The following is a 27289-nucleotide window of genomic DNA, read 5'->3' as shown; positions in this document are numbered from 1 at the left end:
AGTTGATCTTTGTAACATAGGTAAGGACACTATTTTTTAAAAAGTTAACTTTACCAGTATGGCTGTAACCATGAGGAAAATGAAAATCAAGGCATATGCTTGTGTAACTTAAACTATGGAGAATTACTTGGCTGTATTTAAATTAAGAGAGCTTAAATTTGATCTTATGAACTGCTGTAACATATCCATTTGTTTAATTTCGCTTGTGTCCTGGTATTGGCAAGATGGTTTCACAGTTTAGAATATTTGCAGCGAAAGGCAGGAGAGAATTGTAAATGGTACTTTGGCTTTTTTGTGTAAACTCAAGATGAATAAGTGAGTTGTGATCCAAAATAATGCAGTGACACCAATCAAAAAAACCTGTACATATGTTATGTTGTGAAAGCTTATCTCTCGCTTCAACAGAAGGTGGTCCAATAAAAGACTATATCATCTGCCTTGTATACATGATACGCTTTCTGTTGATCAGAGTGAGAGGGGAAGGAATTGGGTCCAATACTAAGAGTTTTAAATGGTGTATTCTCAGTACTTATAGTGCTCAGCTGATGCCTTGTCTCTCGTACTTTTGTTTTATGTGTTTAGCTATAAATGAGGAGCTTCATGAGGCAAAGTACATAAGATTGCTTGATCTTTTGCAACATCAATAATTGGGCTCTTCTCTTCTGTAGGTATAATAAAAAATGGTGGTGTGAAACCTAATATCATCCCTTCTTACACTGAGCTAGAGTTTTACTTGCGTGCCCCTTCAGTGAAGGACCTTGCCATTCTGACAGAGAGAGCTGAAAATTGCTTCAAAGCTGCAGCTGTGGCCACAGGATGCAAAGTAAGAATTCTAGAGCTGGGTTCACTTCACTTATTTTTGTCATTTTGAAGTTAGGCCAAAAACGGAACCTAAGTCTTTGTTTATATGATTTGTATGGCACTTAGCTTTTTAAAGCAACCTAAAATTTTGATCTCTAAGTACTAGTCCACTACTCCACAATGTGCTGTAAGATTTTGTTGCTGAGGAGGCAGAATTGGAGCAGCTAAATGTTAATATAATAGATTTTCTATTGAAGCTTTCCCTAGTATTACGCTTTAAGTAAAAGTGTTCCCAATATTTTGTTCAAGTTTAAAAACAAACAAACAAACAAAAAGTATCCCTCCTGATCAAGTCAGGTCATTTTGCAATTTATCTCTAACCTCTGAGATTGTCTGTAGTTAGTGGCTACCTGCCATATTCCTGTGAAAGAAAAGTGTGTTCATTGTCATACTGCCTGGTATGGAATACAGCTAAGACCGCCAATCTCAGGTCAGACAGCCAGAAAACAGTGTGTGTACTTCAGACTGGTGATATATTCTATCATAAAATTTCACCAAGCCAGTAACTAACATGTTTCCAAAATTCTATATTAGTTATTATGAAGCACAGCCAGTCCCCTTCAGGCCCTCTAGCCCTTCATACACTACCCAGACAAACCAGACTTCTGTGATAAATGATTATTAAAACCAGAAATCACATATTCCACTTATCACTTATTCTAGCTCAAGAGAGACAACCACTTACCTCAGGTCAAAATATACTTCAGATTTAATCCAAAAACCACATTGGTAACCAATCCTTTAGTAAACTGAAAACTAAAAGTTTATTCCTATAAAAAAAGGAAGAAAGTTATTAAATGGTTAAAGTGAATCATATAGAACGATAACTTTTCTTACAAGGCATACTTTGTACAAGATTTATCACAATTGTGCACCAGTGGTGATACGTTAGTGTAAACATTACCATCTTTTTATGTGCCGTCACATTCATCTGTTTTCCACTTTAGAACAGTTTTACTAACTAATTTGTAGCCTCAATACATGGTAAGTGAGTTAGCGAGGACCAAATTAGAGTTCATGGAAAGCCCTTTTGTGTCACTAGGTGTTCTTTTGCCTAAAGGCTAGTATGCATTACAGACTTTTGTCAACCAAAGTCAGCTTTTTGCGCCAAAACAGTGGTGTACACATTACAGTCCCTCCCCCTGCTGACCAACTCCTCTGATTTTGCAACAAAAGAAAACCACCTTGATGAGAGTCATAGAGCTTTTTGCGCCAAATTTTTAGCAACAAAGCATCAGTGTAGACATCACGCTTGGTTATGTTGTGGTAAATGGCCTCCAGGAAGTGTCTCATAGTGCCCATCCTGACCACTCTGGCCATCAGTTTGAACTCTGCTGCCCTGCAGCCATCGACCCGCTCCCTTTTAAAATCCTGGGAAATTTTGAAATTCCACTTCTTGCTTGGTTGGCATGGAGAGCTCACATCACATCTTCCCAGCTGATCTTGGCGGCTCCACGCACTAAATGCGCTCCCATTTGGAACACACCAGAGCTTCTGGATTTGATCAACATTTGGGGAGAAGAGTCTTTGCAGTCCCAGCTCTGCTCCAGCCATAGGAACTTGGGTACGTACGAGCAGCTTTTCATTGCATGGCGGAGAAAGGCTATGAGTGGGACATGCTGCAGTGCTGTGTGAAAATCAAGATGCTGCGGCGGGGTACCAAAAGGCTAGGAGTCAAACTGTTATTCTGGTGCAGAGCCAAAGACCTGCTGCTTCTGTAAGAAGCTGGAGGCCATCCTTCGCTGTGACCCCACCTCCACTGGCAAGAGACCCGTGGGTAACTCCATGGGCCTGGAGACAGTGGACACCAGACTCAACCCCGTCAAAGAAGTCGTGGATGAGGAAGTCGAGTTTGGAGGATGATGTAGAGCAGGGGACTGGGTTGGTTTGGAACATGGGGAGCCAGAAACTCTTCTCGACCCCGGAGGTTTAGAGCTAGTCCCAGCCCTCCAGCTCTGGCATTCAGGATGCAGCAGAAGGGAGCTCTGGTAGATTTTTTTTTGAGCTGATGCTTCTCGATTACATGAGGTACAACTGTCCTTTGCTTTGTTGCATTATACAGCTGGTTGAAGGGATGCACCCATAGCTATGTTTGCATGTGCTTTCCATTCCCCTGTGCAGCCAGGCTGTGTGGTGGAAAAGTGTTAATGCACACTGAGATTTCATGGGAATCCTCCAGAGAGATCTCTAAAACTTTCCTGGAGGCACTCGTCTATCCTCTGCCAGAGATTCCTTGGCAGAGCTGCTTTGTTTCTTCCCCCATTGTAGGAAACTTTCCCATGCCGATCGACAATCACTTGTGCAGGGACCAAAGTGGCATACAAGTGAGCAGCATAGGGACCTGGTTTGAAGATTCTCGCATGGAGGAGATGCACCCTAGCATCCCTGCTTATTCTCAGGAGTGAGCTATCCGCTTCTATGCCCCCTTCATCCCCCCGCCCGCCTGTGGAAAATGGTGGCAGAATTTGAAATTTTGTGCCTATCTACCCACATCAGTACCTCAAACAACCACCCAGAACCTTTTTCCCCAGCTTGAATGCCCCCTCCCCCAGGGCACAACTCACCATTTTCTGGTCAATTGTCAAGCTGTGTGCTTGCCAAGAGACCGTGAGAAAGGTGTATTTTACAGTAATGAATCAACGCCGTTAGTGCACTGACCATCATGCTTCTGTTCATTGTTTATTGTGCTTTTACAGATGTGCCTTTGAGGGGAAACCCCTACACACCTGCTGAGTGCCTGTAGTTGATAAGAAAACAACCATGGAGAAGCAAAGAGGAGATGTTTCAAGAACTCTTCCAGTCCTTTGAGGCGGGGGGGAAAGAAAAGGGCATGGAGACAGTGTGACCGAAAATCAAAACATTGAGAGGCAGGAGAAGAGGGGAAAACCAGCAGTGAGTGATAGCAGGTCACGAGCACATAATAAAAGTCATGGAGGAGCAGATGGAGCTGCTAAAGTCACTCCTAATGCTGCAGACTGAATTCATGAGTGCTTGCTCCGGCCCCCCTTGCAGCCAATACAGAACTGCTTTCCATGCCCTCCCCAAACTCCACCCACACATTCCTATTCAACTCCCCAGCCCGTCTTGATACCCTGTTCACTCCACGCCTTCTGACATTCTGACAGCTTTCAGAATGATAGCTGGATTTACACCTAGCTGTTATAGCTATGGGTAAGATTTTGTCATGGTAAAATTAGGCAAAATTCACAGGAACAATCATGGTAAAAATGAACAAAATCATGGTATGGAAACAGCAACAAAAATGTTTAATAATTTAACAATAAGTATTAGTGTAGCATGTACATGAAACAAACAACTAATGCAATAGTTTTCACTTCCTTGACAAAGTAAACTATCTTGAAATTATATCTGCAATCATTTTCAAACAAAAATAATGAAAAACTATAGAACAAAAATAACTGATTCTTTTTAGTAAAGTCCTTTTTGCAAGCTCTTGCAATTTTGGTATTATAGATAGACACCGACTGTTTTTTATGTGGTGTCTCTTGTCCCCAAGCACACTTTTATAAAATGAGATGGGGCATTCAGCATTCACACTGTTGACTGGTACTACTAAGCATTGCAGGACAACTACTGACAGAACTGGGAATCTGGCCATCATACTTCTTCAGAACTCGAAAATGTTTTAGTTCCTCTATTCTTGAACTGCTCCACAGTAAGCCTGGGATGTTGTCTTCAAACAATGGTATATTTTCAAATACCATGATCTCACAAATGTTAAGTTGTTTTTCTTGAATTGGTTCTTCGGCATGCACTGAAGAAAGCAGCAGAAGGTTGGTGAAAGTGGGAGGTTGAATTAGTGTCCATGTATGATTGGTTTTTTTGAGCTTTCCAAGAGTACTGTTTTGCTGTTGGGTGTTGGCAAGTTTCAGAGCAGCTCTCTGCCCACAACACAAGACCACATATGTTATTTGTGATTTCAGGAGCACAAACTGTGTGCTCTCCTTAAGCTGTAAGTGTATTCGTGATTTGGGGTTCAAACTCTTTTAGAGCCTGTGGGTTTGGGGTCCCTGTGGCAGCTGGAATGACAGGACAGAAATCACTGCATCATGTGACGTTGAGACTGCACCCATGATGCAGTGTGATCCTCTCCACCTTTTCACAACTTCTAGTGTCACAAGTGGTGAGCTTCACAGTGGAATAGACAGTGCACTGCTCTCACTGTCGATGCCAGATCTCCAACTGTGGATGCGCTTCCGTGACACGAGTGCTGTGTGAACAGGCACAAGCGTAATTATAGCGCTTTTTGGTATTTGCTGTAACTTGCGTTGACATATCTCTCTAGTGTAGACAAGGCCTTAGTGAACGTTGCTTTCCCTAGTGGCCTTTGCTCCAATTAGAGAAGGGTTTCAATAAGGCTCATTTATAATGAAGGTAAATCGGTTAGGCTTCATTCTAAACGTCTGACCAAAGTACAATAGAACCTCAAAGATATGAACACCAGAGTTACAAACTGACTGGTCAACTGAACACCCTGTGAAACTAGAAGTAAGCAATCAGGCAGCAGCGGGGGGGGGGAGGGGGGAAAGCAAGCAAATACTGTGCCTGTATTGCAAGGCTGGCATGCAGAGCAGAAACAGTCCAGGGTGTGTGCTGTTCCTCTAAGTCAAGGGTGCTATTTCACCTATTCCCACCTTGCCCCACTGGGAGGGGGAGCTGTTTCACCACCCCCACTCCGGAGCCGGGGAAAGAAAGCTCCCTGCTGCTGCTGTGCTGCAAGGAACTGAAGGTTCCAGCCAAAGCCTGGCCTGGAGCTGGAGTGGGAGACAGCTGCACCCTGGAGGAGTTTTAAAGGGCCACAGCCTATGCACCGATGCGGACCAAGCTTTGCCCGTGGCTGCACTCCTGGATCCTGCCAGCATCTCTGGGAGTGCAAGGGGCAGGGGAGCAAGGGGACCAGCTGGAACCAACCCCCTGCCATGTGCTGCCTCTGGAGTGTGGCAAGCAGTGCACTGAGCAGGGTGAGCCCTGGGGAGAGGCGGCTGAGAGCTGGGACTTACAGCGCAAAGGGTGTGGAAATAGGGCAGGGAGCTGCTTGCAAACCAGGCAGTGTTGCCAGGTGCCAGCTTTGCAGAGATCTCTTCCAGCCTCAGCTGAAAGACACTGACTGCAGGGTAATGTACCATAATGTTTTGTTCAGAGTTATGAACATTTCAGAGTTATGAACAACCTCCATTCCCAAGGTGTTCGTATCTTTGAGATTTTACTGTAATCTCTCTGGCTTTCTTGGCTGTAGCTTTTCCAAACCACATGGCTTTCTGGGTGAAGCCAGATTGCGTACTGTGGATGTTAAAAACATGGATTTGATTTCTTCCATATTTAACATATTGAGTCTTTAGTGATGAATCTAGTAACTTTCAACCTTGTTTGCTAGTTACTTACAATGGGTGTTCTGTTGAGGCAATTACAAGGAGGAAGCAAGCCTACTTAAGCCATGTCTACGCTACAAACTTTTGTCAACACAAATTACATCAGTGTACAGTTGCTAAATCTTAGTATATTGCTTGTGCATATGCATACTTGGCCGCTTGTGTTGGGACTGTGTGTACTCAGCAGGCTTGCTTGTATCGATGCAAAGTGTGAATAGGTATTGTCCAGTGCAATGCCTTCTGGGAAATTTTCTCAGTGTGTTGCGGGTTAGAAATGAGTTGCACAGGGATCTCTGGGAGGTAGGGGTCAAGTTCCCAGCATGCAACTTTTCCCATTCCATAATGCCATCCATGTCCCATAATTATTGTGCTTTAAAAAAAAAAAAAAAAAAAAGCCACAAATTTGCTCAGCACTTTTTGGTGTTCGCCATCTCTGACAGAAGCCTTGATCCAGCAGAGATCTGCGCTGTTCTTATGAATATTGCAGATACAGAATGCACAATTGTCCTGATTTGCAGACCCACTGGAAGTACTGCAACCACAAGGAACATGATGATTTCTTTGAGAGCAGTTTGCTGAGCGATGAAGTGAAAAACAATGTGAGGTTGTTGATTGGTGGTCATGGAGCAACTACAGGCAATGGAGCACCACTGCTGGGTCCAAGAAATAAACACTGAGTGGTGGGATTGTATCATAATGCAGGTTTGGGACTATGGGCAGTGGCTGCAGAACTTTTAGATGTGAAAGGCTACATTCCTGCAGCTGTGTGCTGAGTTCACCCCGCCTTTCGGCTCAGACTCTTAGACTTTAATATCAGAAGGGACCATTGTGATCATCTAGTCTGATGACCTGCATAATGCAGGCCGCAGAACCTCTCCCATCCACTCCTGTAAAAGACTCCCAACTTCTGGTTGAGCTACTGAAGTCCTCAAATCATGGTTTAAAGATATCAAGTTACAGAGAATCCACCATTTACAATAGTTTAAATCTGCAAGTTACCCCTGCCACATGCTGCAGAGGAAGGTGAAAAACCCCCGAGGTCTCTGCCAATCTGACCTGAGGGAAGATTCCTTTGTGACCCCAAATATGGCAGTCAGTTAGATCATGAGCATGTGGGAGAGAGACCTTCCCCACCCCAGCCAGACACTTGGGAAAGAATTCTCAGTAGCAACTTTGAGCCTTCCCCGTCTAGTGTCTCATCACCAGCCATCAGAGATATTTGTTGCTAGCAGTCGCAGATCAGCTACATGCCATTGCAGGCAGTCTCCTCATTACCATCCCTTCCATAAACTTATCAAGCTCAGTATTGGAGCCAGTTAGGTTTTTTGCTCCCACTGCTCCCCTTGGAAGGATGTTCCAGAACTTGACTCTGATGGTTAGAAACCTTTGTCTAATTTCAAGTCTAAACTTGTTTATAGCCAATTTATATCCCTTTGTTCCTGTGTCCACATTAGCATTTAACTCCTCTCCCTCCCAGACATAATAGAAAGAGATCTGCATTGAAAATGGAGAAGCAAGTGGCAATAGCACTCTGGAATTTGCTATGCTAGATTGCTGTTGGTTAGTGGAAAATCAACAGTTGTGGCTTATTGGAATTAATAATATTTTAAATGATTAATTTTAGTGCGGGGAAGCCACCAGACACTAACTTAACCATAAATTCCTTTATTAAATGGCCAATGTACAGTTGCTCTAAAAATGTGTAACAACCTAAAAATAATCAGTCACTGCATCCAATACTGTAATAAAGTATTCATAAGCATGTGATCAGTATACTTACAAATAGGCCAGATGAGGGATGACATCTCATTCTGGCATGCCCCAGGATGATCAGGTAGGATCTGACAAAGAACCTTCAAATTCATATCATACACTTCAGCTAGCTTGCTAGTTTTAGCAAAAACCCAATTTGAAGCAGTTCATCCTTGCTACTTTCCTATCTTATCCCCTCCCCTTGCTCTCCTTGCCTATCAGTAGAACAGTGTGACGGTTTATGTTTTTCTCTTAAGACAGTTTTCCTTTGTCTTATTACTGCAGCTTCTTGCTTTTATCAGTTACTTTTTGAACCATACATCTTTCCTATACTGTAAGCAATATTACTTATTCTCATGACCTTTTACTTGCTGATTGAGGCCTTTTCCGTACTAGCCATAAACTGTAAAGCAGCTATTTTCTTAACCAAACTTAAGCTAACTTTAACTATCCCCACATGGCTGTTGTCATACAGGTGCATTAATGTTGTCATACAGGTCCATTAATTGTCTCCTGCTGTGCAGGACTTGACTTTTGGCAATGTGCAGGACATGGTGGATGGATTTGCTGCAGTGGGGTTCCCAAACTGTGATGAGGTGATAGATGGCATACATATCCCTGTTTTGGAACCAGAGCATCTTGCCATATACATCAACAGGAAGGGCTACTTTGCTATAGTTATGCAAATATTGTTTGATCACTGTGGATACTTCATTGATATCAAGGGCGGCTGGTCAGGGAAAGTGCATGACATACATATTTAAAAACACAGGACTATTCAGAAATCTGCAAGCAGGAATGTTCTTTCCTGACTGGTGGATTACAATTGGTGATACTGAAATGCCAATAGTGATTCTGGGGGATCCAGCCTATTCCTTGCTCCCTGAGCTCACTGGCCACCTCAACAACAGCAAGGAAAGTCAACTACCTGTTCAGCAGGTGTAGAAAGCAATTAAATGACCTTTTGGTATGTTGAAGGTATGTGATGGTCGTTACTCACTAGGCTGGATCTCAGTGAGAAAAATAGCCTAATGGTTGTAACTGCCTGTTGTGGTCTACATAGTATCTGTCGGGGAAAGAGCTGCTGCCAGGGCGAAGGGCAGAGGTGGAGTAGCTGTCTGCTGAGTTCGAACAGCGAGACACGGGGCATTACAAGAGTTCAACGTTGAGCTATGCGGGTAAGGGAGCCTTTGAAATACATTTAAATGGTCAACCACAGTAGCGTTCTGTGCTGCACTGTTCTCTGGGCCTGGAGAGTGGATGCTGTTAAGAATTGTGTAGTGCTGTACCTTTATAAATATGACTGGGTGGTTTCCTGAACCTATAAGTTCTGTGGTTCTGTACATTTACAAACACTGGGTTCTTTGATCACTGCTATGCATTCTTTGATATGCGTTGTGGAACTAATAAAGATAATTTTATTTTAAAAAAATAGAAGTTTGTTTTTCTGCACTGTTTTTACCACTCGGTGCTGAAACTGGCAGTACAATACAAACTTTTAAGATAAATTAACGGAACAGAATTTTAAAATGGGAAAGGCAGCAAATATTTCTGTCCATTTCAGTGCACAAATATGGGCTGTTGTGGCTACCTATATGCTGACCTGTGAGAATCACAATTGGTGTATGTGAAGTTGTTGTTTTCCTTGCTGTCCCCCCAGCCTCGAGTGCTGCAGTCTATGATGTCCTGTGGTATGCTGGAGACTGTAGGTAACTGCTACCATGGAGTTTTCTAAGGACTGCAAAGGATGGAGGGCCTGGGATTTTTGGACTTGTAGGTCAACCAGGGTCTGTAGCAACTTTGTTTTGCTGCCTGTAAAGACCCATTATGTCCGATCCATTTCCCTCTCCTTGTCTTGGGGCTTTCTCCTGTCCACTCTTTCGTTCCCTGTGTCATCTGCTGTGTTGGCCCTCCAGGCCCTTTGTTTGCACTCCGGTGCAGCACTGGCTTGCAGGATCTCACTGAACATGTCCTCTTCTTTCTCTTCATCAGAATCAGGTGTTTTGTGGGTGGGGCATACTTCAAGGCTGCTGATTAAAAACAGATGTATCATTGGATATACCCTTATAATGGAAAGGGAAGGATAATTTCAAAATGCCCTTCTTTTATTCCCATAAAAACTTTTAATAAGACCTGCTTATTGACACTTTAGCTTTGGAGCTCCTCTGCATAGCACCATTCTCCAACCCCAGCCATGATGAGTGTAGCCCATGGGGAGCAGGGAAGGAATTTCAGCTGCATGAAATAATAACATTTCTTTTCCTATTGCATGGGTATAAGTAAAAAGCAATGGCACTGGTGCTATTTTCCACAGGCAGTGGTGTTTTTAGTTGATATCTCACTCCTGAGTGTAAGAAAGGCACACAGATCACAGCTACTGCTGATGTCCTGAAGCTGCCAGGGCCTGTTTGCCACAAATTTGCAGTGGTGGCAGCCAAACTCATCATGGAATGGCATGGGAAAGTGTTCTGCAGGGGAAGAAATAAGGCTACCATCCCTAGAAATGTTTGGGAGAGTATTGCGGAGTATCTCCATGAAAGTTTCTTTGAGATCTCTCCAGGAAGACACAAGGGACAACCCTTATGTTATATAATCAAACAGCTCTGCATGGCCGTCCCTCCTACAGGGGAACAAAAAGCAGATGCTGACTCTACCTCTGTTTGTTGTATCACTATCTTTTTTGTACGAGTAAAAGAATGAAAAGTCGATACCTATGTCTTGTTAACTTGGGGATGAGCTGGGTGCCATCTTTAAATTTAAATGTAAGGAAAAATGCACACCCATGCTTATCTAAGGTTCCTTCTCCTTCATGAGTATCGTCTAAGCTTAGCTAGTGAGACTGTCTTGTGCTTCTCCAAGGTATTCACAGTGCTCTGCACAGTGCTGGTGGACTCTGGGAAATATGGCATGAAGCTCATAAAACCAGCAGGTCTGTGGCTTAGCACCAGCTCAGTTGTTCTTCCTGATCCTGGGGTTTGCTTGGCATAGTTCCTTCACTTTCTAATGGTACTGCTGCTTATACCTGTCATATCTCTCCTGTATGCCATATGCAGTCTTGTCTTAGATGTTCACCTTTGTACATCTGGTTTGTAACTGCTTGCAAGTCTCGTCTCTTTCCACAGGCCCAGGAGATCCAATACTTGTCTGCTCCAGGCAAGAGCGCGTTTAGTCTCTAGTGCATGGAGTTGGCATGGTCAGTTGTGTGCAGCTGCCCAGCAAGGGAGAGCTGCTAGATGTGCTCATCAAGATGGGCAATCAGAAAAAAATAAAGGATGTTTTTGAGCGGGTGTGTGGTTTCCAGTCTCTATGACCCCTGGGCAGTGGAATTGACAATTGTGACCAGAACGGTCACTATTGCAGGGAACATGGCATTGTGGAACAGCTTCTGGAAGACTGTTAAGGTTGACGCAGGTCACTCAGTGTCTATACTAGTGCTGCATCAACCTCAGTAGGTTCACCATGATTCAACACTTCGGGATGAAGAGAGTGGTGTTTTTACTGCATTGCTGTAATGGGGTGCTTATTTTGGCCGGAGACTAATTTGAGCATAAGCTCATACAGGTGACTTATATTGTAGTGTAGACCAGACCTTAATAACTTCTGTTTTCTAAAGATAATTTCCACCAGGATTCTCACTTCTGGGACTTGGCTTCTTAATGTGACACTGTTAGAACTCCCCAACTTTGTTTTTGGTCCAAGAGCAGCAGTAATTGACTAATGCTGACAGTCAAGGGCTCACTGCTTTTGATAAGAAAATAATACTATCAGTCTTTGCTCTAAATCTCTCTAGGATATAAAATGTAAATGAAGCATTGATTAGTTTAATAACATGACATTTTTGGTCAAGCATTGCCTTGAAAATGTAACCATTCTCTTTTCTTGGTAAGGTGGAAATCAAGGGTGGAGAGCATGACTACTACAACGTGCTTCAGAACAAGAGCTTGGAGAAAACTTACATAGAGAATGGAAAAAAGCTTGGAATGGAATTCATTGCAGACGAGTCTGTTTTGAATGGTCCATCAGGTAATAATGGAATTCTTGTTTTATTTCATTTTTGAGGTTAGATCTCTCAAAGATTGCTTTGACTATGACTTAAAATGTCAGAACATGATCAGGATTTCTTATTAACTGCACATATTCCAAATAGAAATGAGGAGAAATTAAGTGAAGATTACTTTGATCAGTAAGGAAGGCAAATGAGTGAACCAAATTCTTCAAAAGGATTATATTAACCCACACTTTCATGTTGATTACTGCAAATTTATTTGAATGGGTGAAAACCCAAGTTCTAAAGATGAAAGGCAAAGTATTGCTTTTTTCTAAAAATTCTAAATTAGACCACAAAACCCCCAAATATTATTTCTATCACTGACACCCAAATGCATAGAATGTAATGAGGAAGTGCTGGGCAGATACAGAATTCTGAGCATAGGATTTTTACAGGCAAATATGGAACTCTGTTTTTAGATAATATGAGCACTGTGACTCGATCTGTTATAGACCAAGTCTACACTACAGAGTTAAGTCGATTTGTTATGTCAACAATCATAAGCTGCTTTAATAATGACAGTTGTGTATGTCCACACAACGCTCCTTGTGTTGACAGATCATGTCCACAGTTATTGCTCTTATATTGACAGAGAGCATTACATTGTGGATAGCTATCCCAGTGTGCAATTCATCACCCTCTGCCACTCAGAGTTCTGAGAACAGACTGGTGCATCATGGAAGTGTGCTCACCGTCCCATGATGCAGTTCTTTTTCGAGTGCTTGCTTATGTCATTTCCAAGTAGGTGTGTGCACGCCGCATGCACAGTCGTCGGAAGGCTTTTTCCCCCCATGGTACCCATCGAGTCAGTGCAGGCGCCCCCTGGAATGGCACCCTCATGGTGTTGTATATAGGGCCCTGCCGACCCGCTGCCTCCTCAGTTCCTTTTTGCTGCCCGTGATGGTCGTTGGAGCTTCTTTACCTTGTGTCTGCAAGTACTCTCCCCGTATCTATAGCACAAATCCCCACGCAGGCGATCTGTAGAGCTGCAATGTGGTCTTCCATCCACACGTTCACATCACATTATGCCATTAACCAACTGGCTAGAGATGATGCAGCATTTGGAAGAGCGGTGCTTCAGTCAGCCATCTTGTGAGCTCCGACCCCCTCCTCCTAGGGTCAGTGTGGGAGTCACCTACTTGGAATCAACATGAGCAAGCACTCGAAGAAAAAACAGTTACCTACCTTTCGTAACTGTTCTTCGAGATGTATTGCTCATGTCCATTCCAAGACCTACCTGTCTTGTCGGAGCCAAGCGGTAAGAAGGAACTGAGGAGGCAGCAGGTTGGCAGGGCTCTATATACAATGCCATGAGGGCACCACTCCAGGAGGCGCCTGCACTGACCCGACGGGTACTGCTGGGGGAAAAATCCTTCTGACGATTGTGCACGCGGCACGTGCACACCTAGTTGGAATGGACATGAGCAACACATTTCAAAGAACAATAGTTACGAAAGGTAGGTAACCGTTTTTTCTTTGTCCCATCATTCCATGGACTTCCGACTTCATTTCACACTGTTTTTCAACAGCTCTTATAAACTGTGTGCCCGCCATCTCTGCCTGAGAGCATGAATCCTGAGCTGTTGACCATAGTGATGAGTGTTATGAGCACAATATGGCTAGTCCTGCAGTATTTAACAAGCTGTGAAACAGAGTGAATCAGTGTCCCATGGAAACAGATAAGTTAGGATTGCTGCTGGCATTCACTTGCCACAGTGGACTATTAGTACTGGGCTCAAGAAACAAGCACTGAGTGGTGGGATCACATCATGATGCATGCATGGATGACGAGCATTGGCTGCAGAACTTTCAGATGTGCAAATCCACCTTCCTAGAACTGTGTGTGGAGCCCACCCCAGCACAGCAGCGCAAAGATGCCAGAATGAGAACTGCACTCACTGTGGGAAAGTGAGTGGCTATCGTGTGGAAGCTGGCAACTGTGGACTGCTACCAATCAGTTGCAAATCAGTTTGGGAGTCCGCTGTGGGGGTTGTAGTGATGCAAGTGTGCAAGGCCATTAATCGCCTCCTGCGATGAAGGACCATGACTATCATATGCAGGAAATAATTGATGGCTTCGAGGCAAAGGGATTTCCTAACTGCAGCTGAGTGGTAGATGGAACGCATATTCTAATTTTGGCCCCGACTATCTTGCAACCAAGTATATCAATCGAAAGGGTTACTTCTCCATGGTCTTGCAGGTGCTGGTGGATCACCGGGGCTGTAACACTGACATCAGTGCAAGGTGGTCAGGGAATGTGCATGATGCACACATCTTTCGGAACATTGGACTGTATAGAAAGCTGCAAGCTGGGACTTTTTCCAGACCACAAGATTCCAATGGGGGATGTGGAAATGTACATAGTGATCCTTAGATATCCCTTGCTCCTGTGGCTCATGAAACCTTATACCGAGAATCTATACAGCATCAAGAAGTGCTTCAAGAATAGGCTAAGCAGGTGCTGAATGATCCTTGAACATGCCTTTGGCCGATTAAAAGGTTGCTGGCATTGTCTTTTTGGCCGGTTAGATTTTAATGAAGAAAATGCTCCGATAGTCATTGTGGCCTGCTGTCCTGTGCATAATATTTGCAAAGTGAAGGAGGAGAAATTTCCCCAGGGGTGCACTGCTGAAGCTGATGAGCTGGCCGTGCTTTTTGAGCAGCCAGATACAAAGGCAATTAGAGGGGCACCACAGGTGGCTATTCGAATGAAGGAGGCTTTGAAAGAACATTTTGATGATTCCCAGTAATGTGTCTTTATGTAATGCATTCAGCCAGGCAGTGTTTACTTGCCGCCTTGAATTACTCCTCCTCTAGTGGTTGCTTCTTGAACGTTAATTGTACTGAGCATATATTGCTACCTATAGTCACCGTGTTTGAATGTTAGCACTGACTGAAGTGTGTATGACACAGACTCATTTTATTTTAAAAACTCAAGTTTAATAACAGGACAAAACACAAATTTTTGGGCAAACATGGGACATGGCAATGGGGAATAGTCTCGTGGTTTTAGGGCTCTTATAAATGCGTGTAACTCCATGCTTAGATACTGGTTTCCCAACAAAAGTTGGAGTGCTCCAGTGCTGTGAGGAATGTGGTAGTAGAGTTTGGGAGGGCATGAAATAGAGCTCTGTATTGATTGCACGGATATTCTCAGATTGCAGGGTAATGAGGGACTTCATCTCTGAAGATGCCACCTGACTAAGATTCTCACTCCTGAATCTTGGCTCTCCATCACAAAACGGTTGGAATACCCCAAGCTGTTAAGTTCTCTTGGCCCCTAAGGGCAATGGTAGTAAGAAAGAGCATGAATTCCCCACTACTGGTGTTCACTCACGACTCCTGATCTTAACAATTGCCTTCAGAACTTCCAGCTTTGCCCATGGTCAGCAAAGGAGCACCCCTGCAGAAGCTGCCCCTCTCTAGCTGCTGCTGCTATAGCTCTCCTTCATCCCATCCAGCCTTGGTGGCATTGGATATTTTTTGCTGTGTTCCTCCTTGCCTTCAGTTAAATTGTTGGGTCCTTAGAACTTTTTGTGTTGCTCCTTCATTGTTGTAGTGGGAAATGGGAGAAACCCTGGAACTCTAATGTAGTCACTGGCCTATGGAGACCTTGAAACTTAAGTTTTTCTATGGTCTGGCCTTTATTCTGGGTATTGAGCGTTTCCATCACTATTTGCAAGGTCTCTACTTCTTTTAAGGTAAGAGGCTGCATGTCCAATGTGGATTCAATATATTCTTTTAGGATATCTGTTCTCACAGTTGACAGAGAAGGAAGACTGCTCAGTTGCTTCTGCAATGTCCATACAGCAGAAAAGTCACTAACAAATGTGTAAATCTGCTTGCAGGTGTTATCCTAGGCAAGTGGTCCCCAAACTGTGGGAAATGACCCCCTAGGGGGGGCATGGTGAACATGGGGGTGGCCGGCTCCTGGCCCGTGGCCCCACTCCTAGGTCCCCAGCCTGCATCTCTTTGGGGCGGTGGAGTGGAGAAGTTTCATTACGGGTAAGAAGGGGGAGTGACGGGAAAAGTATGGGGATCACTGCCCTAGGCTGTTAAGCATTTTGAAGAGTTACTTAATCCTTCAAATTGTCCTCTCCAAGACTTCACTTACCTAACACAAAACTAGCCTGGAGTGAAGGAGAAATCCCTAAGTGTGAACCTGATTTGGCTTTGATTTAGTGCCAATATGGCTTCACTGCTGTGACCTGATTCTCCTTATGCCTTGTGGAGTAGCTTTACTATAAGATCCTTTTTATCCCTTCAACAGCTTCATGTGTATGAGGCCTCAGCACTTGAGGTGGTAGCATACTTCAAATTGTCAGAATGAAGAAGAGCCTCCACATAAGACACTGAGGTAGGTCGGGAGGGAGCCAGCAGCTCTTGAAAACATCACTGATGAAAGCTAAGACTCCATAATGAAGCTTCTTGAAACTTTTGGATTTTCCTCCGTCCATTGATGTTTGTGAGATAGGGAGATGGTCATTCTGGGTTCCATCATATGCTCAGTGATCTGACCAAAGTTTCATTATCTGCTTCAAGGCACACCTCTGCTCCCTATGTTTAGTAGTTGAAGCTCTTGGTGCACTTCTCTGTTGCAGCTGGCACAACGCTGCAGCCACAAAGGAAACTGCCACAAGCCAACGTCAGTGTTTCCTGAATCAAATTTGACTACCTATACACTTCTAGAAACTAGAAAGATCAAGCTACTTGTGTGATAAGTCTGATTATCTGGTGGTAGAGACCTGTTACTTGGATACATATTGGTCAGAAGACTTCTGATAGAAATAATATTCTTCTATAGAGGAACACAAGATGGTGAAAAGAAGTGAAAAATCTTAACTTCACCTAGTTTTTGCAAAAGTTGTTTGACAGCATGGTTTGAGTTGATAATGGTGGCACAACATCTGGCCACCTTAGGATCAGCACAAATAATTTCTTTCTCAGTCAGTAATGGAATGATCTTCAGAAGATGCATACTTCTTCAAGTGCTTGCTCATGTCCATTCCCAGTTTAGGTGTGTGTGCTCGCCACATGCACCAGTACCAGAAAACCTTTTCCTTTAGTGGTACCTGTACCAGCCGGCTCTAGTGTCCCTGCAGCAGCATGCACATGCTCCTGCATATAGGTACCGCCAGCTCTCCCCTCCCCCCTCAATTCTGTCTTGCTGCCAGTGATGGTGCTGGAACGTTCTTGGCTTCGCAAGTTCTTCTCATCTACCTAGTGGTTTATTCATTGTTTTAGTGTATATAGTTACTTGTTTAGTTACAGTTAGTTCTAGTTTGTTAGTAGTTAGAATCCCAGGGGCAGCGCATGCCCCCTCCCCAGGTTTAAACCCTGCACTTCTTGTAAGAAGCCTATGCTGAGGAGTGACTCTCCTCAAAGTTGTCTAAAGTGTCTGGGGGAAACCCTCGCCAGTAAGAGGTGTAAGATCTGTACAAGTTTCCGCTTGCGGACTAAGAGACTGGGATATCCGCCTCAGGGCCATTCTGATGGAGTTGGCTTTTAGACCGGTCTCGGAGCCCAGCAGGTTGGACTTGGCACTGAGCATGACGGCCTCAGCGCACAGTGCCCCTCAAGCACCCGCTTCATCCACCCAGCACCAATCTCCCTCTCTGGCTTTGAAAAAGAGGTCCAAGAAGATACACATGGCATGGGGGACACTCTTCTGCAGAGAAGCCTAAGGGGGTGGGGGGGAAGACCTGGCAAAACCTGCATCAAGCTGCCAACCCTCCCCACCTCAGAAGGATCACTCGCCTCAGCGAGTGTCGATCCCGGCACCAGGACTTCCACCGACTCTGGGTAGTGGTAGAGGCCCACATCACTTAGTAGTTCCGTTGACTCGAGAGGCCTTCCAACTATGAAGGACCTCCTGGCGCTGCCAATACTGCAGACGCCAAGGGATGACAGGGCGCCGCACCAAGATCCGGCACCGGCATCTCGGGGCAGTCAATCAAGGGACAGATCTGCTCATCAGTCCCCATCATTGAGGCACCGCTCACCAGAGTGCAGGCAGTCCCCAGAGTCCAGGCCACACTCTCTGGGTCAGGATACCACCAGATTGGACTCCTGCTGCCGTTATCTGGAGGACTGTCACTGAGCGGAGCACTGCTATGGAGCAGGGCGATGCAGGTTGCCAGACTCACATCGCCTTTCCCCGGTGCCGCGACCCCGCTCACCTAGCCCATACAGGAAGCCCAAGGACAACACTAAGCTGGGGGGAGTGGTAGATACCCTGCAAGGTAGGGATAGGATACAGAGTGACCTAAACAAACTGGAGGATTGGGCCAAAAGAAATCTAATGAGGTTCAACAAAGATAAGTGCAGAGTCCTCCACTTAGGAAGGAAGAATCCCATGCACAGCTATAGACTGGGGACCGACGAACTGGGCAGCAGCTCTGCAGAAAGGGACCTGGGGGTAACGGTGGATAAAAAGCTGGATATGAGTCAGCAGTGTGCCCTGGTTGTCAAGAAGGCCAATGGCATATTGGGCTGCATTAGGAGGGGCATTGCTAGCAGGTCACGGGAAGTGATTATTCCCCTCTATTCGGCATTGGTGAGGCCGCATTTAGAATATTGTGTCCAGTTTTGGGCCCCCCAATACAAAAAGGATGTGGACAAGTTGGAGAGAGTCCAGGAGGGCAACCAAAATGATTAGGGGGCTGGAGCACAGGACTTATGAGGAGAGGCTGAGGGAACTGGGCTTGTTTAATCTGCAAAAGAGAAGAGTGAGGGGGGATTTGATAGCGGCCTTTAACTACCTGAAAGGGGGTTCCAGGGAGGATGGGGCTAGGCTGTTCTCGGTGGTGGCAGATGACAGAACAAGGAGCAACGGTCTCAAGTTGCAGGGAGGGAGGTCTAGGTTGGACATTAGGAAAAAGTTTTTTACTAGGAGGGTGGTGAAGCACTGGAATGGGTTACCTAGGGAGGTGGTGGAATCTCCATCCTTAGAGGTTTTTAAGCTGCGGCTTGACAAAGCCCTGGTTGGGATGATATAGCAGAGGTTAGTCCTGCTTTGAGCAGGGGGTTGGACTAGATGACCTCCTGAGGTCCCTTCCAACTCTAATATTCTATGATTCTATGATTCTAAGAGCTGGTCCCGTCACACCCAGCATTCGGACTCCTCATGCCACTCTCCGTGGGAAAACTAGACTCCATGTCATTCCTAAAGTAGGAAAGACTGTAGCTCTTGAATGATCAGTGTGAAGGGAAAGCCATTTCCAATCAGCACTTGTCTAAATGGTTCATGCTGTGCATTGAGATACTGCGCTTACCTCAAGATGTTAGAACTCCATTGACCAGGGGTGAGACTGAACTGATGACATACCTCTATAATGTCCCCATTGTAAAAATCTACAGCACTGCTATGTAGCAGTCTGTAAATATCTTTACAAAATACTAATCTCTCTTGATTTGGTATCTAGAGGCGATTTTACTTTCCACCAGCTCTTCTGCAATCCTTGTTTCACTAGAAATCAGCCCTACTTTGAGTTGTACAGTTTGCTTAGATTCCCACAAATGAGAATAAATAGAAGCCACACCAAAGAAATTGCTGCTTACTATAGTATCAAGTTTTTCAAGAACGTTACTTTGGTATATTCACACTTGAGGGATGGCACTAATCTGTTGCTGCTGAGCTTTGGAAGCCTTCCAGAGAACAGTAACTATTGGATCTGCACAAGTGCTTTCTTATGGCACAGACCTTTGGGCACAGTGGTTATAGAAGGCTTATGTATCTCCAGTCACCTCAAATCCTGTCACTATGAGGAAGAATGGATCTTTTATAAATCTCTTCACTTACTGATCTGTGTTGTAAGGAGGCACTGTATTTGAGTTAACTTGTTTCATATACATTGCTGGTAAATAGAAGTGCAAAATCAAGAAGGTATTGACTCTGCTTTGTTAGTAACATGACCAGATATGATGTTCTAGACAGGGATACTATAGTGTTTTACTACAGTACAGGTGTATATTCCAGACCTTTTAAAGCATCCAAGCTTTTATTTGTCTTAAAATCTGTACACTTGTTCACTGAGCAACTTCCTTTGACTCTTCCTAGGTTCTACTGACTTTGGAAATGTTACATATGTGGTTCCTGGGATTCATCCCTATTTTTACATTGGCTCAGATGCATTGAACCATACTGAGCTATACACTGCAGCTGCAGGTAAGTGCTTTTGAAGTGAACGGGACTATAATGTATAGGTGTTCTTTAAATATAGAAGAATATCCATTAATACTTTAGGACAAACACTTTTATTGAATGTGGCTTTAACGCAGACACCTCAAGCAACTTGAGCAGTTCCACCATGTAACATTTGATGGCATGATAGAATCCCCAACATAGAGGTCTTTAAAATCTCAAGTATGGAAAGCATCTCAAATCTCAAGTATGGAAGGCATGGTGCTGAGAGCCCAGTTTCGGTGGGCTGGACATGTGAGGAGGATGGAGGACACCAGAATTCTTAAAGTTGTGTTTTACAGCCAATTGAAAAATGAACAAAGATAACAGGAAAGGCCACATTATGAGATACAAGGATACTCAAACAAAACCTTAAGGCCTGCAACATCAATACCAATAGCTGGGAGGACTTGGCCCTCAGCAGGTAGAGTTGGAGGTAGCACTGTCACTTAGTCATCAAAAACTTCAAAATCAAACAAGCAAAGACGAGAGAGGAAAGGAGAGAGAGGAGAAAGGCCATCCCAGTAATTCCATCAACTGCAGGTAATCTGCAGTATATGTAGCTGCATCTGTGGATCAAGGATTGGCCTTACTTCGCACAACCGTACACAAAAATAAACTTTGTCACAAAGAGTTGCTGATATAACTTGCATCATCATTGACCGGAGACTCTTTTTAAAAAAAAAAAAAAAAAAAAAAAAAGCTGGGATTGAAGAATTAAAAGTTGTTCCTCAATCAAAATTGTAACTTTTAAAAGTTGAAACAGACACAGAAACTAAAATTGGCTGGAGAACACTTGTCATATTTTCATATTGAAAACTGAGTGATAGTAGGTGTTCCATATTTAAGGTTGAAGATAGCTCCATGTTAGAAACCTGACTTTCTTCTTCAGATTTGTGCCCCACAGTTATTCAGAAAGAAATCTAATCTTTCTAAAATTGTTCATGTTGCATCTTAGTTTTTTGGAAAGTTGGAGGCTGTACACTATTCCCAAATCTGGGGTAGTGACTCTGCATCTCCATTCTCCTGCCTCCAGCTGGTGTACACTTCTTGCAGCCCCACCACTTCCACATGGCCTCTTCAAGCTGATCATTGAATGAGCATATGGGGGTATTTTGAGGGTGGGTGGGAGGGAAGGGTAGCTTGAAGCAGCTGGATATGCATGGGGAGGGTTAGAGCTATGGTAGTGATGGAGGTAATGTTCAAAGAGCTGGAGTGCTATCAGAGCAGTGGTGGGGGAGTTTGAACAATGAGGACAGATGTGGCAGGTGTTGGAGCAGTGCAGGGAAGAGTGGGGTGGAAAGGAGAGGATTACAGCTGTACAGTTGGGGATGCTGGGAAGCTTTATCTCTGTCCCCAATTACTCTGTTAGTCCCTCCACTGTTCCTGCATCCTCTCTCCAGCTCTTCAACCTGTGGGTCCTGTGCAATCACCCATCTTGGTGCAGAGGTGGGCTGAGGAGGAAGAACTCTGCTGTGCTGGATTAGCAGAGAGACAGAGGAGGAGATGATGCAGGGGCAGTAAAGGGACAAGCATGCAGCCATTGCATTCTGTTGGTAGAGTAATCATTGCCAGGGAGTCAGGGGCAGTTGGTGGGAGGGGAAGGAAAGAAGACCTGGGTTGTGATATAGTGGGGTTCTTGGAAACTATTCCTCCCCCTCTCCCCCCACCCCCCAAAAAAAAAAAAAGCCAAGGAAATAAAATACCAAGACACTTAAGGCACAGTTAAGATTAAATTGCATAATTTATCTGCATGAATTCCGGCATGGCCCCTTCCAGTTTACCATGAAAATGGAGTGGCAAAGAGGAGGTTGGAGCTGGTAGTGTATATGGCTTGAAGCAGCAGGGGTTGGGTGTGCAGGGATAGATTACTTGCCTGTGCTTACTATTAGATGTAGCTATATTGAATGGTGGCAGGATTAGTTGGAGCAGGTTGACACCGCTGTCCCTGTGATATGTGGAATAGTGTAAATGTACATTGAGGGATCAACTGTGCCTCACTTTGTGCTGAGTTCTCTAGGTTGTTCCGGTAGCAGTGACCTGGTTTTGTTGTGGGGATTGTCAGCAGTCTAGCATACATGACTCGGGGGCTTAGTGGGAGATAAGTAAAGGCAGTGTGTCAGAAGGAGTCCTCTGGGCAAGTGTAAAGGAGTGGTAACATTTCAGTCTGAAGTGGCTTGCATGGAGTTGGCTCAGTTTGTGTAATCCACGTATAAGTTGCTCCTGCTCACTACAGCCGAGTTAAACCTGAGTTTTGCCTTAGCCAAAATGTCCTACAGTGGTCATGTGTTCTGGTTGCAAACAATGCTGTGACATCTGAAAGGATAGAATGAGAGAGAGTGTGGCCTGGGTCTACGCTGCCGGCGAAATTCGGCGGCAGTCAACGGGAGTTACGCAAGCTAGCACAGTAGCTTGTGTAACTCTCGTTAACATCATAACTTCCCTTTAGCACGCTGTCTCCACTGCACTATGCCGACAGGAAATTGTACCTGTCGACGCAGGGCTATGCTTTTTGGGGAAGTGGTTTTATTGAATTGACTTCCGGATCGATTGAGTGGATCTTCCAAATTGACTGAGCGGAACTGATAAATCCGTGATGGTGGTGAATTGAGGGTGTACCGTCCGCGTACCCTCAGAGTGTGTGTGTGTGTGTGTTGGGGTGTCGCTTGAAGACAGCAGAGTTAAGGCTGCAATTCAACGGTGGCATGTACTGTAAACTTATTTTCTGCTTTTCAGGCTTAAGGTTAGCCACCCCACATTCTAGAAGGATGGGTGGCACCACTGCGCAGCTTTAAGTTGATTAATGAAGTGTTTGGGCATTATTTTTAAAGCTACTTGCTCTCTTCTTTACTATAGAACTTAATCTAAACCCTTTCCAGTCCCTTCTTTCTAGCTTTCTGCTACAGATTAAAAAAATAAATAAAAAACAGTGATGGGATTATATGACATTGGGAAATAGGCTGGATCCCTCAGTTGTTCATTTCCAGGCATTTTATGTCTGGACTTTTCTACAAGTAGAAAACAAGTCATACTGGTTTTAGTTAGACTTCACTGAGACTGACTTTTTAAAAATTAAGTGTTTTATTTGCAATAATATTAATTATTTGAATGCCTTGCTTATTGTACAGATTTTTGGTAGCTAGATTTTTAACCTGAAGTGATGTGTTTTTGGTTTTACCACAGGATCTCAAGAAGCACAGTTCTATTCTCTGCGGGCAGCAAAAGCTTTGGCAATGACTGCACTAGATGTTATCTTCAAGCCAGACCTATTGGGAAAAGTCAGAGAAGACTTCAGACAAACAAAGCTAAAAGAGGAAGCCCTCTTAAATGTAACGGAACAAGACAAAGAATCTGGTACAGGAGCAGCATATGCCCATGTTAAACAAAACTAAAACCTGAATTCCTCCACTTTAATAGAACAAATGTTCTACTTGAATTCTAGTGGAGGAAAGACAGATTTCTTAGCTGGAGGAAGGTTTACTTTTCACTTTTTTCCCCCAAGGATGTGAGGAAACCAAATGGCCTCATTTACCTTCTAAAACTTTTTTTTTCCCTCCTAAAAATAACTTCATGGAGTTGTAACTTTGCATGCTATAAAATGATGCATGCTTTTTGAATCTGAGTGGTTGATCCACAGTGACAGACAATTGGTTGAATGCTTTTGCACGTAATATCAGTAATTCGGTCTACAGCTACAATATCCACATATGGGGTAAGGTGGTAGAACTATATAGAAAAGCTCACCTATTAAAATACCCTAAATACAGCAACCTGTCATGGTAAACTTTTTGTGGGGAAGGACTGGAGAAGCCATATATTGAAATCTGTACAAGATGTACAACAACTCCAATCCTTAAAGTACAGACTTTCAGGGGAAAGTAGCATACTAGAGAGGGTAAATCTGTATACTTAAACCAAAATAGGGTGCCTAAAATCAAGATTCTAAATACTTATGTAGGTGCCTAAAATGGATAGCCTTATTTTTCAGAGGTGCTGAGCTCCTAACATCTCCCACAGAACTTAATTGGAACTGCATGCTTCCAAAAATCAGGGTTTGCTCATAGGAGTTCAGTTTAGGACTTCACTGTAGGAGAAAGCTGCACCTGTTTAAAGGTGTGATTTTTTTTTTTTTTTTAAAAGCCAGTTCAGTTAAACTAGTGCAAAAGGCTTCATGGACATTCCTTATATTTTGTAATATCTTAAGTTTAATAAGAACCTGTTTTAAGTTAAATCAAAATAAATGTCCACACATGATTTTTCACTAGATTGATTGATTAAATTGGTTTAAAAACAGATTTAATTAAAATCAGTGCAACTTTCTCAGACACAGCATTAAGTCCCTATTTTTTTTGAAAGTCTTAGCCCAATGCTTTGTCATACAGTTAGTCTCCCCAGCTCTTATTACTGTCAATTTCCAAATCACATGTCATTGAAAGAATAGAATTCAATAATAAAGCAACCCAGCAAAGAAAACAGCTGCACAAAATGGAATGTAATTAGTATTCTTTCAGATATGTTTGATTTGGAGATTTTTTCCCCCCTTAATGTTGATGGACAATAGAGTAAACTATATACACCTACTCTTACATTCTCCTGATACTTAGTTCTCTGATAAATCACAGACCAGTTTTTGTCTGTTCAGGACTTTCTGGAAAACATTATACAAAGTTTAAATCAAAGTTTTTCTATTCAAAATGGTGCATGTAAGTGTTGATGATAGCTTCCAATTGGCTTTAAACAGTAAGAACAATATAATTGCATAGCAAATACATGTTTTCATACATAAACATAGTTAACTAGTACTTGGAACGATTCTTAGTCATCTTGTTTAAAAGTTACTTAGATAATAAATCTACCTTTTTTCTTCCTAGAACAACTTCAATACCTCTGCTGCTCTTACACATTATAATGTAAGACTTCAGCATAATATTTACAGTTCTATAGCACATGTATTCTTTTCCCCTTTCAGAAATTACATTTTAGGGCACACTATAAAGTAGTGTGCTGTGGATTTCTTCAGAGCTTAATACAGTTTTTTTTTTTATAATCAATATTTATCTAAACACTTCAATTTATGTCATCAATGGTCAATTGATCCTTTTAGCTAGCAGTATTTCAGTCCTTGGATTATTAGGGGGCTGATTCTTCAGTTAGTAGCCAATTAAGATCTTGTCTGTATCCAAAGGTTTACAGGTTTTGGATCAGCAGATAAAAATATGGGTTTCCCTGAAGTTCTACAAGACTCCATCAGCCCCACTGTATCAGATAAGCATGTATGAACCCTCATTTCATAGTATTCCCTTTGTTCTTGGACTGAGAATCGCAACACAGTCCAGTTAGCTAACAGCTAAACAAATGTCTGTATTGTCTATAGTCTTTAGAGATGATAATGTTGCTCTCCCATTTAGTCCATAAAATGCAACCTGCTGAGACCATATATGTTGTAACTGGAGGTTTCCTTAATGGATAAAAATCAGTCTCCTGTATCAAAATAGTTTAAAGTAGTGGGGAGCCAGCCCTGGATAGCAAGTGTATCTTATGGTCTTGTGCTGATCGGCTGCCAAGACCACAGGAGTTCAAGAAATTCCTAGATTTATAACATTTTGCCCCTCTGAACTCTAGCTCAGATTTCAGACTGAAGATATCAGACATGGAAAACTATTCCGATAATGGAGACTTCTGATAAAATTTCAGAATAAAACTGAGAATGCCATGTAACTACCCCACCCTTCTTGTGGATGTTTCTGGCTCCTTCTAGACTAGTTGGCTTGTACAGGTCTCTGCAGGTGTGCAGAGAGATGATTCAAATAAATGTTTCCTCAGTGCTTCTCTCCCTCTTGGCCAGGAAAAAGATTAAAATGCTGCATTATAAAGCATGGGGATTATTTTAGCTCTGTTTGTGCCCAAACCTATGGTGAAGTCAGTCGTATTCTGACATTTATGAAAAATCCAGTATAATGCTTTAAATTCAGGATCAAATGAGCAGAAGATGAATAACAGAGGAATTTCATGTTTAGATTAAAACTAGTCTGATTTTGGCAAATTTCTCATGAAATGTAAGACTGAAAAGCAGGCTTGTTGCTTTTATTCTAACTGAATTTTTCCCAAGTATGAAAATTCTAAGAGAAACATGAAAAGTAGTAAATGAAATAGAGCTAGGTGTATTCCTCCAGCTTTGTTCTAATACTTAGAAGGAAATCAAAGCATCCAGTAATCCTCTTTGAAGTATTAGTTTAGCAGCACAAATGTTTTTCTACCAAATGCAAAGCAGGAACTTTACTGGATGTAGCACGGCATCCCCTCACCTTCCCTCTCTTCGGTATCCCTCTGGACCACAAAGGACTCAGAGGCCCTCGAGCTTGCAGTCACCAGTGATTTATTTACAACGTGCACAAGACTCTCTCACCACCATACAGGGCCTTTTGTCTGGATCAGCCATTGCTGGGGTTGCTCAGGATCCAAGAAGACAGGCACCTCCTCTTAACTTCCTCCTCTCCCCCCAAATTCCTTTCCCTTCTGGCCCCTTAAACTCTTGGGGGCTTGGCTTATAAACCCTGCTTGATCAGCAGGGCAGCTGCAGTTCATGGCCTAATTAAACCCCCAGGAGGCTATTCAGCCTGTGCCTGCACACAGCTGCATCCGCTCAGGCAATCAAACCCAAGCCCGGCTACCCACTCTGTGGCCCCTAAGCTAGCGTGGTGGGAGGCTGACTGGGGTTCACCCCCTAGCATCCTGTCACGCACCTCCCCCCCTCCCATGAAACTGTTAGGTTTCTTCTTCCCCTCCCCCTTCTTCATCTGCGGGGGGGGGTCCCAACTGGGGGATTCTTCCTCTTTCTGGGGTGGCCCTCGGGCTCTGGCATTCACTCTCCCCACACCCACAAAATCCACACGGGGTCAGGGGTGGTGCCCCCCATAGGTTGTGGAGGTTGTCTGGGACTTCAGGGATGTCCAGCCCAACAGGTGGGGCCAGGAACTCTCCCACCTGGGGTCATATGGGGGATATTCATTTGCCCCTGGTCACCTTGGTGGCGTGCCCTACGCGCCCTCCCCCTAT

At 43.7% G+C, this 27289-nt stretch overlaps 1 protein-coding gene across 2 annotated transcripts in view; it reads left to right on the top strand.

The window, feature by feature from the left end:
* The window catches only part of PM20D2 (peptidase M20 domain containing 2), a 40475-nt gene extending 13389 nt beyond the window's left edge, over positions 1 to 27086 (top strand). The window contains exons 4-7 of one of the 2 annotated variants that reach the window (XM_067560698.1): positions 669 to 823; positions 11891 to 12026; positions 20111 to 20218; positions 23417 to 27086. In XM_067560698.1, coding sequence (XP_067416799.1) covers positions 669 to 823; positions 11891 to 12026; positions 20111 to 20218; positions 23417 to 23625 — 608 coding nt within the window. In that variant the 3' untranslated portion in view covers positions 23626 to 27086. The remainder of the gene's footprint in view (positions 1 to 668; positions 824 to 11890; positions 12027 to 20110; positions 20219 to 23416) is intronic. The other variant, XM_067560699.1, reaches the window with a different exon arrangement.
* Positions 27087 to 27289: the final 203 nt, after the last annotated feature.

The sequence above is a fragment of the Emydura macquarii genome, unplaced genomic scaffold (genome assembly GCF_026122565.2).
Source record: "Emydura macquarii macquarii isolate MOO-44397 ecotype Brisbane River unplaced genomic scaffold, CSIRO-AGI_Emac_v2 contig_2297, whole genome shotgun sequence".
NCBI lineage: Eukaryota > Metazoa > Chordata > Testudines > Chelidae > Emydura > Emydura macquarii.
Note: the sequence above shows the minus strand (reverse complement) of the source record. Positions and strands in the feature narration are given on the sequence as shown.